The sequence below is a fragment of the Dermacentor albipictus genome, chromosome 1 (assembly GCF_038994185.2).
Source record: "Dermacentor albipictus isolate Rhodes 1998 colony chromosome 1, USDA_Dalb.pri_finalv2, whole genome shotgun sequence".
In the NCBI taxonomy this organism is placed as follows: domain Eukaryota; kingdom Metazoa; phylum Arthropoda; class Arachnida; order Ixodida; family Ixodidae; genus Dermacentor; species Dermacentor albipictus.
In genome coordinates, this window is record NC_091821.1 from 379,827,097 (window position 1) to 379,839,756 (window position 12,660).

Here is a 12,660-nt window from a genome sequence, read left to right on the forward strand (position 1 = left end):
AGTTCTTGGAAGCATAATGTGGTGTCAGGGCAGAAACAGGTTCGACAGCTTCTAGAAGGAAAATTTCATGTCTCAGCCTGGACGATATCACTGTAGCAATTACCGATGGTAATTGAAATGCAGCTGACAATGATCTTGTTTATGGTTGCCAATTTATGCGATCAGTGTAGGCCAGGATCAGAGTAGGCCAAGAGGCCATGTCTGCATGCATTAAACAACAGTTGTATCAAGCAGCGAACCAAGAAATCTGACTGATTTAATAAAATGCACACAGGAAGCACCTGCATAGCATGGAATGATGGTAGCAAGATAAGAACTTTACAAACATTATGAATGACACTACATACATATCCCCAAAATTCCAGACAAACTTGCCAAGTTTTGCACATACAATTTTAAATATTCAACATTGAGGAATTATATTCTAAACAATAAAGATCAATGTAGACATGTCACATGTTTAGGGGAGCTTGAGAAACGATCTCACCTTACGAAGCATACACAAGACATGCCTGATGATGTTTCTGCTTCACTCAGGCCAAACTTGCGAGGTTGTAAGAATCACGAAATATGACTTAGATATTTATACAACGCTGCTTGTGCACAATTGTGTGGGTCAGATACTACTTGGAATATACAAAAAAAATCTGTTGCTCGTCCAGTGCATGGGATCAAGGGCTGCACAGTTACACAAATGCACAACAGTCGTAGAATCGGTATATCCGTGCCTGTGTATCAAGTAAAAAATGTATGCATGTGGTTTATTGAGTGCAGTAGAAATGACAGTAGGAAAGCTGCCTAATGTATTAAAACACAGAAAATAATATTAAGGAAATGACACGTGACATGGCATAATGTTGCAAATGAGTCGGGTGAAATTAACATTCACCTTTCGAACTTTCTTATACGCGCGACATGTCTGTAAGTTCGACCAAATGAGTAGACTTAAAACGATAATGCAAAAAGTGCGCACTGAGAAGAAATGCCACCAGGTCCGTCAAACACAATAAAAGCGCTCGTCAAAAGCATATTAGGCTTGTATTTACTGTGCCATACCTATTGCATGTCCGGTCGTAAATAAACTAAAAAAGGAGAAATCGATGCAGGAACACGGCAGTCAACTTAAACACTGGGCTTTCGCAAGGGGGTATATTTCATACGCGCTTTCTTCACGACCGGTGGTTTCGTAGCCTCCGCCTGCTGTGGAACGGTCTCAGGACTCGGCCTTTTCAGGCTCTCCACAGGCGTGCTGCTTTCTTGTCCGGGTTCCTCTCCTTTCGCAACACTCGGACCAGGATTCGAGGCTGTCTCGTTACCCTTGTCGCCGCCTTGGAGCTCCTGCCTTTTAGACTGCTTGTCCACGAGAGAGGAAATAACCTCAAGTTCAGAGAGAGTCCGGTCTATCAAACTGCCGATCATGTTCGCAAATTCTGGCGACTGGTTCTGGTTCCGGAGTGATTCAATCGCACTGGGCCACTGCTCCAACGCGTACAGGGACTTGCGGAAGGAACTGTTGGTGATCTGTTGGGGTTTGGTCGCAGATGCTTCGCCCTCTGCCATGGTGACGCCGTGTGGCTTACAAATCACTTCAGCTTCTGCGGCGAGAATTGGATTGATCCCGGTTTGCTGCAGCCACTATTCGGGGCGTTTTTCACAGGATTTCGCCGCCTTGACGCACGGAAACCATTATTGGCAACAAAACGACAACAGCCACAACATACACAGCGTTTCCTTTAGCGTAGTTTTCTTTTTGGGGCGACTTCGGCTGGCCAGGGGATTGGCTTCGTTTGACTTCAGTTTCAGATGGAGTTGTTATAATGATGTTGTTGTTGATAGCAGTCGATAGGTTGAATAAAGGCTTACGCTAAGAACAATAGCGTTCATAAAAATATTAAATAAGGTAAAAATATAATTATAATTTACCAATAATCTTTAATTAACATTTGTAATACTAATGCAGAGTATTTTGGGGGATTGTGAAAACGAGAACAATCCACGAGGGGGCTTCTCACTGGCCTTCTGCTTCAGATTTGTTAACATTAATTATAAACAACTGCGCCTCGCATATGTTTGTGTTACATACGCGAAGGTTAGAGCTTCTATTCCCCCTAAAGCACCGCCACTTGCCGAATGACGGCTTTTCATCTGTTTAACTGTGACGCCGTATGACCCAGCTATAGTAGGTGTAAGCAGCCATTTTATCATCGGGGTGTTTTCCTTTTTCGCGGAAAGTTGGTCACCGCCGACTCATCGCGGCCGAAATGACATAACGATAAGGTAAGTTGGCTTCCTATACGAACACTCCTGCGTCACTTGAGCTAAGAAATACTTCAAGAAGTAGTTTCGGTGTCTGTACATAGTTTTAACCGTAACAGAAACCGTAAACACGCACGGACCAGTTCCCGTGCGCACTCAATCGGTTGAGCGTCGAGTTTTCAAAACCTACTGAGAGATTCGGAATCGTCACTGCTTCACATCAAGCCATATTCGTTCAGACGTTCTGAAGAGTTCGTTGACGCTCGTAGTGACGTGAGAAAACGTTCGCCGCTTGCAGTGAGCTCGGGAAATGCGTACGGCTTCGCTTGCCGGATGTAAATACGTGACATCTTTTCGTGCTCTGTGCGGCGTGAAGGGTCAGTTCGGCCTAAAAGCGCGAAATCGCAAGTTCGTAACAAATTCTTTATTGGAATGTTGACGCATAGGTAGCCGCTTGGAGACATCGATCATCTGTCAAAGCTTCGTTTTGTGGGCGGCCACGGTTGGGTAACGTGTTCACAGGTGATCCTGTTAATCGCGCGTCATCTTTCGTTTCCTGCTTTTTATTTTCGTCCGTGCGGTGACGCAATAAAGTAAGTAAAGTGATAGTGGTGATAGCGCCAGCGCCCAGCAAGTACTGCAGTCCTGCTGTTATCCGCTTGAAGTTAGCGACGGAAGGGGCAATGATGGCGAGTAAACATAGCTGCGTCAACACTCCCTGTATGTCCTCGCAGATCGCCTCCGTGAGCGTTTCACATCGCTTCCGGATATGCAGGCCTTCTTCTGTATGGTACGATTAGTTGCAAGAAGTATTTCAGTTCTGTGTGCCTTGTCGCGGGAACGCATTGGCTCTGCTATTTTAGATTAATGTTTTGGTTCCGACGATGGTTCTGCGGCCTTGAGCGTTACTGTGTTTTTCGATCGCGGGTGAAACATCTTCACTTGCGAAAGGAATCAAGTATCGAAGTGTCTTCGGCGATTCAGCGCAGTGCTTGACTGGTTGTGGCGTACGTTATCAGTCAGGATACGGAGTTTTGGAAGCATATTGGCTTCGTGTAACTTCGTTAGGATAATGTAGTACACGGTGCTTCATTATGAAAATGAACACCAGATTTGTGTTTAAAAGATCGGTAATTTTCTTTGCGCTTGCACTGCAATCAAGAACACTGCAAATTGAGAACGTTTATCACGGCAGATTCCTCAACACGAGAACTGCATAGAAGGTAAGAGCAAGTAAAGTTCAAACTTGCAAGTCTGCAGTAATCGTTTGAACTCAGGTCAAGTTTAGTGTTACCTTTCATACTGTGTACCGCTTATGTACGATGTTCAGTGCATATTTACCGAACTATCTTCTGATTGGTGGTTAATAATGTGCAGTACGGTAATATAGAACGTCTGATTAGCATTTACCTCAAGCTGCACCGAAAGAAAATGCTTGATGCCGCATGTTGAGTAGATCTCTAAATGCAAAAAAAATATTGCTGAGGACGTCTCTTCCAAAACTAAGCTGCAGCCAGACTTGAAAACTAATTTGATGCTCAATTTCAAGAGTGGGCCATGCTAAACATTCAGCTGATCATGTATCGTGGGTGCAGTAATTGCATGAAACGTGGCGTTGGCATTCCACATTTTGTGGTACCATAACATTTGATTTGTTGTTGTAGCTACCACGTGCCATTAGGTGTAATTTTCTCATACCATTCTGAGGCATTGCATAAACTTGACTAAGATTTTTTTCCAGTTTTCTGTTGGGTTGGCACTTATTCTGCAATGGCCAAAGGAAGTACTAGGCTGGTTTATTATCAATTTTGACGCAGGGACACTGGATAAATAACAGCAGCAGAAATTCTATGGTGGAAATGCCAACCTCTTGCAAATCGAAATGGAGTAGTTGGAAAAAACTGACTAAATGATAACTCACCACGGAAAAGAGCTTATGGCCCCCTTAACAGCAGCATTTCCGACAAATTATTCCAATAGCAGCAGAGTCATGTTCAATGTTTTTCTCACCTAGTGTACAAATCCACTCTGAAACCACTGGGAAAGGTGAGCAAACTATGTGTGTGTGTAACAAACACATGCAATTAACCGGACACTGAATAATCTTCCCGAGATATACACGTGCACTCTGTGTCACTTAAACATACATAATCTGGCTCCCTCGTGACCCTCTTCATTGTGAAGAAGGGACCTGTAACGGCCCCAAAATGTCAATTATGTTTGTTGTCTGTCAACCTTAAGCCCTTTTATTTTGACCATATGTATGGTGGGTGTATGGGCAGTGGCGTTTGGAAAATATGTGCTGGGAGGATTGGCAATATACACTGCACACTCAACAATGATAGTGGTAATTACATTTTGTTGTGATCTTTTTCACTGAAGCTGTTGTCTATGTACAGGCAATTTGCAGATTGAATAACTGGATGTGCAGGAGCTTGCATGTTATTCTCAATATCTTTGTAATGTGCAGCTACCTTTGCAACAAATTTTTAGCAATTTGTGCATATTGAGAACACTGCAGTGTGATAACTTGCAAAACAGAATTCCAGTGAAGTTTCTGCCAACTTAGCAGAGTCTTGGAAGCGCCCAGCTCACCTCTGTCTCTAAAACTAGTCTAACATCAGAAGCCTTCTACCACTAAGAGCAGTGTTTATATAGGCTCTGCTGTTCAGAGGTTGAACTACTGAAGGTGTGTTCAGTGCTGGCCTGGTTCCAACTATTGAAACTATTCACCATTCATGGTGTTAATAATACTACATTCACAAATTGCCGTGACCGTGAAAGGACATTGATTACATCTTTTTTCAGTAATTACATCGTTTCAGTAAATTTAGCTGAGAGATAATTCGACTGGAAACACATTACTCTTTTGCCATTGGGCCTTCAGTCAAACTGAACGTGACTTCAATGTTGGAAGTGTGCATTGCCTGTTGTGATGTAAACACATATAATGTGCCAAGAATAGGCATGCAAGAAGTAGCTGTACTGTGTGCTGAACCAAACAGACTACAGTTTGATGGTTTTAGTCTTAAGCTTTGCTGTCATCTATCCTCATATGCATTGAGTTCAGGGGTTAGAGCAGAAGTATCATCAACTTGGCATTAATAAGGTGTCGCAGCTTCCTCGCTATGTCAAGTGGTACAAATGAAAGCTTATTCCTAGTGCTTGTCCTTGCATTGTCTTCCTTGCACAAGCCAAGTGTAATATCAGTTTTAGGAAGGACCTCATACATTGGTCCCTCTTTTTACAGGGAACCTAGATATGTGCCACACTTCCAACTAATCCTCTCTCTGCCCCAAAGCATTTCGCACAAAGACCAAGCTTTTGTTGTTAAAGCTCAAGGAGTTAGCGTAACCCATGGCATGCCACTGTGCATGGTGCTACTGTAATCCAACACTCGTAAAGAAGTCACATGACACTAGTTGTTGTTTGCTGTGTATTATATTTAGCTTCTGAATGTCACACAGATCTCTGGAATTTGTTTTTGTTTTTCTGTGGACAGTGCAAAGTCTGTTTACTTACTTATTGTATTTTTACTTTCAGGGGCACACACATTAGTTAGTACAAGTTTTTAGTTGTTCAACTGCTACGATAGGAACGACAAGCTGCTGTCGCCGTCAGCACGATGCCTCCGCCACCACCTCCCCCGCCCCCGATGGGGGGACTGGGGCCGCCTAAGCTTGGGAACACGATGGCTACGCCAGACCGGTCTGCCCTACTGTCACAGATTCGGGGTGGCGCCATGTTAAAAAAAGCAGTCACCAATGATCGCAGCGCACCTATAATTGATGGTAAGGCATCTACATTCCTGCCGCATGTGCACCTGCCTCGCTCATTTACAGCTGTAACTGTTCATACTGACCCTGCCCCCAAAAAAAGAAAACATGGCAGACAAAGTTGAGAGAAATATCAGCAGTCGACTGACTTGTAATGACCTGGCTGCATGGCCGCTTCCATCAATTTGTGAAATTCAGTATCGGTAATGACAGTGATCTACACCAATGCAGAACTAGGTTCGAAAAACGTTATTGGACTTAAAAGAATTTTGCACTTTTCATTTTGCAGACAACTAGCTCTCGTTCTGCAATGACCAAGATTTTTTATTACTCAAGGTCAGCAACATTTGAACCCCCATCGTTGTTGTCCTAATTGCCATTGTCATACTAAAGGTGTCTTGGGTGCTGCTGCCAACATAATGAATCCCCCCCCCCCCCTAGATCTAGGGATTATCAGCATTGTCTACAGAGAAAGGAAATGTCTTTGGAATCTAGGAAATTTTGAAAACTCATCAGCAAAGGTTATTGACCTCATTTTAAGTTGCCTTGTGAAGTGCATCCATTGAAAAATGTGGTTTGATGCAAGGCACATTGGCATTACTAAAACCCTCTGGTGTTAACCTTGCCTGTCTGCACAGCTTCTGCCTGCAGCCTGCGCTGTTGCAGTTTTTCATTGAAGCCAAAAGCCAAACCCTTGCAAAATTTACATCAAAGAACTGCCATATGGAAAGGCTGGAGGCATGAAGTATTGGAAAGGCATGGCTGCATGGAATGAGAAAGATTACATGCTGGCCATACACCACTGTCTGGCCATACTGTGTTAGAGCATGTTTTATTGGACATCCATTCTCAAGACTCGAGCATCTAAAGAAGTCAAAATGATAGACCTTTGGTGCTTGCTCTATGGCTGAGTTACTGCTTCTATCAACTCCCAAAGCTTTAGGGGATGAGGTAAAAATTTAGTTAAAGGGGATCTTACAGACACTTGCTCAAATAAAACAATGCACTAGAGAGTTTTACGTGTGCATAGTGCGTAGGGCACCAAATTATGCATGGATACATTTTCAACCTAAGATGATTCATAGGGCTGTGAAGATTTCTGAAAAAAATTATTTTAACCTTGCCAGGTCAATTTTAACCTTGCCACTCAAAATACAAATTTGTCCAAATGTCTTTAAATAATTGTGTTGCATTTTTTGCAAGAAAACTGAATTTATTGAACTGCCTTGTCTGTCTGATCTCACTTTTTGATTAAAACATGACAACTATGTTGATTTATGTGAGACATGGGATTCCACTACGTCCAGGCTAGATTCCACTGTTGCCTGATCTGTAGGGCACACATGCTCCTTTTTACTGTGTCGACACTGCTGTCCTCGCAACATTGTGATCTGCCCCACTTTGGCACCTCTCACAGACATAAGGCTGGAATGCAAGGTGGTACACACCTGCATTTCTCTGCATAGAAAAGTGCAGGCACCAATACCCTATTCTGCAGTGAAACTGACAATCTGACAATATCGTTTGGCTCCGTTCCTAGGAGGAGGCCAGGTTGCAGGTGCTGTGAAATGATTGGTGTCAGCTTGTCACAGTACGTATGTTTTCTGACGAGCTCTGGCTACAGGCTCACAGCATAAAAATGGAACACTCTCATGTAGCACGCACACTGATTAGGGTACGTGGCAAGCATGTGTGAATTTAGTTGCTTCAATATAGTCATATTTGTAGTGAGGGTGAAGAACCGAACACCGTGAAAAGTGCGAGTTAACGACTCTCGATCTTTATTGGGCGACTTTGTGCCCAGAAAGGCAATCATCACTTGAATCGCAACACTATTAGGTTGTCAAACCTGATAGCACGAATTGAGTTAGTTGCTATTTATACATTTCTCACTATATATTCCAGATTAATTACTTGTGCTCACGTACATTCTAGAATGTACAATTGCATTCATTATGAGCTGCAACACGCAACCACTTTGGCACGCGCTTTCGCATTGCAGCTCATATTGAATGTTGCTGTACAACAGTACTTACATTGCAAGTGCAGCCTGATTGGACAAGTTCCTTTTCTCTTTACAAATTGGCTACAACATTAAAGAAATTTTGGATACATGAAGTATATCTTGCACTGAGAGCTAACTTGATGTCAGTGATAATCCGGGTGGAAATTGGTCACGGCATAAAGTGCAACAATGTGTGCCTGGCAATATGCTCCCTGAGCTCTGCATTTGGCTATTTGAAAACCTGCCATAGAAATTCTCAAGGTGAAATTATAAACTGTAACTGTACCAGATAGCAAACTTAAAGCACACATTTGTTTAGGAGTCCACGTGCTACTGTACTCCTTCATTAACTATAGTCGGGTACAAATTTAGAAAAAAGGGGCGTTTACTCCTCCTAGGTGAATGCACATGAGCCTCCACCAATGGGTACACACTCTAAACTGATGTCATGAACCAGACACCCAGTGACCCCGCTGACGGAGAAGATGGCTGCCCGCGCTTTGAACTGGGCAGAGTTGCGTCAGTCGTGTGCATCTGGCCCTCGTCAGACTGAATCCCCAAACTGTTTGTGGTGGTCTATCATGACAGAAATATCATTGTGAGCTTATGATGCACCATTTGGACTGTGTGCGTTTATTCTGACCCGTGATCCAGCAGAGAAAGATTGCAGCGTATATCACTGACGCTGCGCTGCGCTTCGTCTGAAAACAGGATCCCACAGTGACACACTGCTACAAACAACATCCTGCATGTTTATTCCAGAGTGTAGTAGTAGTAAATGTGCTGGTACATGTAAACCAGCGCAAAAGCCATGCAGAGCTGCTCTTTCTACATCTATCCCTTGCAATGAAGCTAAAAAGCAGATGACGTGCAGCATTTTAAAAGGTATGGGGTTATTTTTCTCTTGCAATCTGGCATGTGCTGTAGCATTCCAGTCACGAGAGCTCTACCAAACCAGACATAACATACAAAAGTCTTTATTTGTGCCGAATTTCGTGCTATAGAAGCATGATTTTCTGAGCTTTCGTTTGGCTTTCCTGTCAAGGGAATCTGGTCACTTCATCATAGAGCTCCTCTTGGATACTTATGCAACGTTTTACAGCAGAGCTGTTCAGAGGGTAGTTTCCTGTTTTTATGCGGTGAAAGCCAGTGTGCAATAATGTGTAGGTATCAGCCAGCAACATAACCTGCATCAGAGTCCTGAATTCTTGCTTTGAAATGGAACTATCTAATAATTCTAAAGCAGAAGTTACCCTGTGTACACTTTACTGAAATAGACAACAGCTTATTTGCTGCATTGTCTTGAAGAGTAATTCATAATTATTTTTTCTTGCCTTGTGTTTTACCAGCCCCATGTGGGAGGTCAGCAACAGAGCTTGCATGGGAACCCCGTAGGAGTATGACCAGAGTGTTGCATTGCTAAGAACAGCCAGCAAATAGAACCCTAGCACTTAGAACTCACTTATACAGCTTCACTGTCTGATGTATCGATTGCTTAGATTGTTGTACACATGCAGAACATTTTTGTTGTGTTTCTACCATAGGTACGAAAAAGGGAAGCTCCTCGGCATCATCAAACAGCTCTGGAAAGCTGGCTGCTCCTCCTGGGTTGGCAGGGCTGTTTGCTGGAGGCATGCCAAGGTTACGACCCACGGGAGGTGCAGTATCTGGTGAGTCCATTTGTTAGTTCGGCAGTGGTTCTGTGATACTGCCCTGATGTTCAGGGATTCACTTTTCTTGCAGTCATGTTCTTTTTCCTGAGTTGAAATTGTGTTTTCTGCACCTGATATTTATTTATTTTGTAAAGGGAATTATTACTATTAATCATAGTTTGAAAGGCAGTGCAGCAACAACAGTCTTTTTACCAACAGCTCTCAATCAATCGTCATGCCCTAGCAATGACAATGTTTCCAGTGCTGCTTTCATCTTCTTCATTACAATTTATTTATTTATTTAATAACTTATTTACTTACTAGCTTACTTGGAAACACTTTACGAGTGCTACTTAGGGCATTGAGTAAGGGTTGCATAACGGAATCAATACCAGTGCAAATAAAAGAACTAGAAAGTGTATTAGAATGAGTGTCAATAAGCAATCAAACATGACATTCAAATATTACCAGCACAATTATTAAAGCAAGGCACAGAAGTACAAGGTAAATTATCTTGCTGCATTGCTGCCATTAACTCTTCCTTAAAGGCCTGTATGTTTGCACTTTACCTACTCAACCGAAAGTTCAAGAAATCAATCCATAAGTGCAAAATAACCCTACATTATGCAGAAATTTTTAGAGATACAATCTGATCCAAGATATATTCAAGGGTGTATTTTTGTCTTTGTGCCTTTCATGCTCCAATAACTTCATTGGACAAATAAAGGTTGGTTCGTAAACATATAAACCTGCCATGGTTGCTTAGTGGCTATGGTGTTAGGCTACTAAGCACAAGGCCGCGAAATCTAATCCCGGCCACAGCAGCCGCATTTTGATGGGGGCGAAATTGTTGGTAAGTTTTGTTTTTCATTGTGAAGCGATGGACAGAAAGGAAGTCACAAAAAATAAAATACAAAATTGGCAGTAAGCAAAATGAGAACAAAATGAAAATGGGAGCCAACGTTTCGCCAAGATCACTTGTCTTCTTCAAGGCCACAAAAAAGACAAGTCTAATTGTTGAAACGTTGGCTCCCGCTTTTACCATGTTCTTGTTTTGCTCATTGTCTTAATTTCCATCTCCTGTCTTCCATGTGCTTTCCCAAAATTGGTAGTGCAGATTTTAGTATTCACAAGAGCTTTGAAGTGCACCATACAGAAACCAGATGTTTTCTTTTTCTTGTACCGAAGGGCCACCACAATTGATGCCACCACATTATTGAGTGAATAATTCACATAGGCCTTTTAAATTGTTTAGGCACCTACAACCGTGGGAAGTATATAGAGTTAAACCTCGACATAAAGAAGTTTAATGTAAAAAAATTCTCAATATAAGGAAGTATTGAACTTTTCATAACCTCTTGTCCATATAACGCCATGTAATTAGAATCTCAATATAATGAAGTGTGCTTGTATGTGATTTCAATATAACGAAATTTCGCTTCTGCAGGAAAAAATGCCAAGGCAATAAATGGAAACTTCCACGCACATTGATGGTCAAATGATGGAATTACAAGCGCCTGCTTGCAAACGCACCTTTCAAATCGTGTGCGGCCCGACAAGAGCGACCGCTGTAGTGGTGCCGCATCATGTTCCGTATAAAGCCCAAGTGCGATAAGATCCTATCGTGCCTCGCGCACTTAGTGCTTTAGGTGCGAGGGTGAGAAAGAAAGATGGTGGCTTCACGCACGAGTGCCGCCTACCTGCGCGAACGAAGGGAAAGAGGGGGAGGGGAAAGAGCTCACGATAACGTGACCAAGCGTGCGCGAGGGGCAGGGGGATACGTTGGCACACGTCTTGATTTCTAGCGAGCCTCTGGCTGTGACTGCGCATGGCTGTAAGCACGGCTGAGCGCATACACAGCCACGCACCCTGTTTTAGAAGTAATTGGCTGCGTGTTCAAAGAGTGGGCGTGCCGTGACAGCATGGCATCATTCTTCCTGCGCATTAAAGGGACACTAAAGCGAAACAATAAATCAGTTTAGACTAATGAAGCATTGTTTGAGAACCCTGCCAGGCAGTCATCTCAAAAAAATAGTTTGATTATTAGATGAGAAAATGAAGGTCCAAGTATCAGTATTTGAATTTCGCGCCGGTACGTCAGCGCCGGTACGTCAGCGGGACGTCAGGGATTCCAAAGTATGTTTTCACATTTAGGCCGCATTGGCTGAATAAAGGTTCCCAAAACTTGCCATGTTTAATATTTGGCTCCTTTAGAACACAATGTAGTCATTCTGTACCGATATATATAATTAATCGACCCTAGAAGATGCCATCAAATTCCAAGACGTCACAGCCCCCAGGTGCGGGAACTTAAGTAGGCATCGCCACCCGTATTTCGTTCTTGCGCTTTTTCTGGCTTACCAAACGTCTTATCGTTGCAAGAGTGGTGTTTTTGGTGTTGTAGAATGGTAATTTACTGATGCAGAAGAAGTAATTTTTCACTTTAGTGTCCCTTTAAGTATTAAAGGTTGCGTAATCTCGACTTTTGGTGACCCCTTATAGTAAGAGGCAGACGAAGCATTCGCTCCCCGTTGCTGGCCCTTTTGATGATAAAGTCGTCCCAGTGCAGGCGACGCTATCAGCTACGGGGGTGGAATGCACGTGAGAGCATGGCTGGCTTCACTTAATTCGTACCACCTATGTGAAGATGTCGTCGACGTGGCATGAAACTGTACCATTCTTCACTGACTCCCAGATTCATCAAAATTAATAGTTTTTTTATTCAAATTTGCTTTTTGCGATTGCCCGATAATTCGCAAAATTCTGTGGCCCCTCTCCACATAAGAAAAATTGATCGGCAACTGTACTTGTTTGCATGAGAGGTCGAATTTCACTACACTGAAATGGCGATATAATGAAGCAAATTACCGGTTTTACCTACTTCGTTGTATCGAGCTTTAACTGTATTCCCTTCGGATGTCAAAGGGTTAATATGCATGAGGAGTCTGGTGCACTCACACAACAGCCTGCA

The 12,660-nt window shown here is 42.9% G+C and overlaps 2 protein-coding genes across 3 annotated transcripts in view; one reads left to right on the top strand and one right to left on the bottom strand.

Moving 5' to 3' along the window:
- Nucleotides 1–221: 221 nt before the first annotated feature.
- LOC135900242 (uncharacterized) lies at nt 222–1,687 on the bottom strand. Its single transcript, XM_065429662.2, has 2 exons — nt 1,679–1,687; nt 222–1,635 (listed from the first exon to the last, which is right to left on the bottom strand). Exons 1-2 carry the CDS (start codon nt 1,685–1,687, stop codon nt 1,123–1,125), a joined length of 522 nt encoding a protein of 173 aa, XP_065285734.2. The 3' UTR covers nt 222–1,122.
- Nucleotides 1,688–2,001: 314 nt separating this feature from the next.
- Nucleotides 2,002–12,660, top strand: part of LOC135900274 (WAS/WASL-interacting protein family member 1-like) — a 40,404-nt gene continuing 29,745 nt past the window's right edge. Inside the window, exons 1-3 of one of the 2 annotated variants that reach the window (XM_065429714.2) lie at nt 2,002–2,277; nt 5,800–6,047; nt 9,582–9,707. In XM_065429714.2, the coding sequence (XP_065285786.2) occupies nt 5,882–6,047; nt 9,582–9,707 (292 nt within the window). In that variant the 5' untranslated portion in view covers nt 2,002–2,277; nt 5,800–5,881. Of the gene's footprint in view, nt 2,278–2,907; nt 3,047–5,799; nt 6,048–9,581; nt 9,708–12,660 lie in introns of those variants that run through there. The other variant, XM_065429715.2, reaches the window with a different exon arrangement.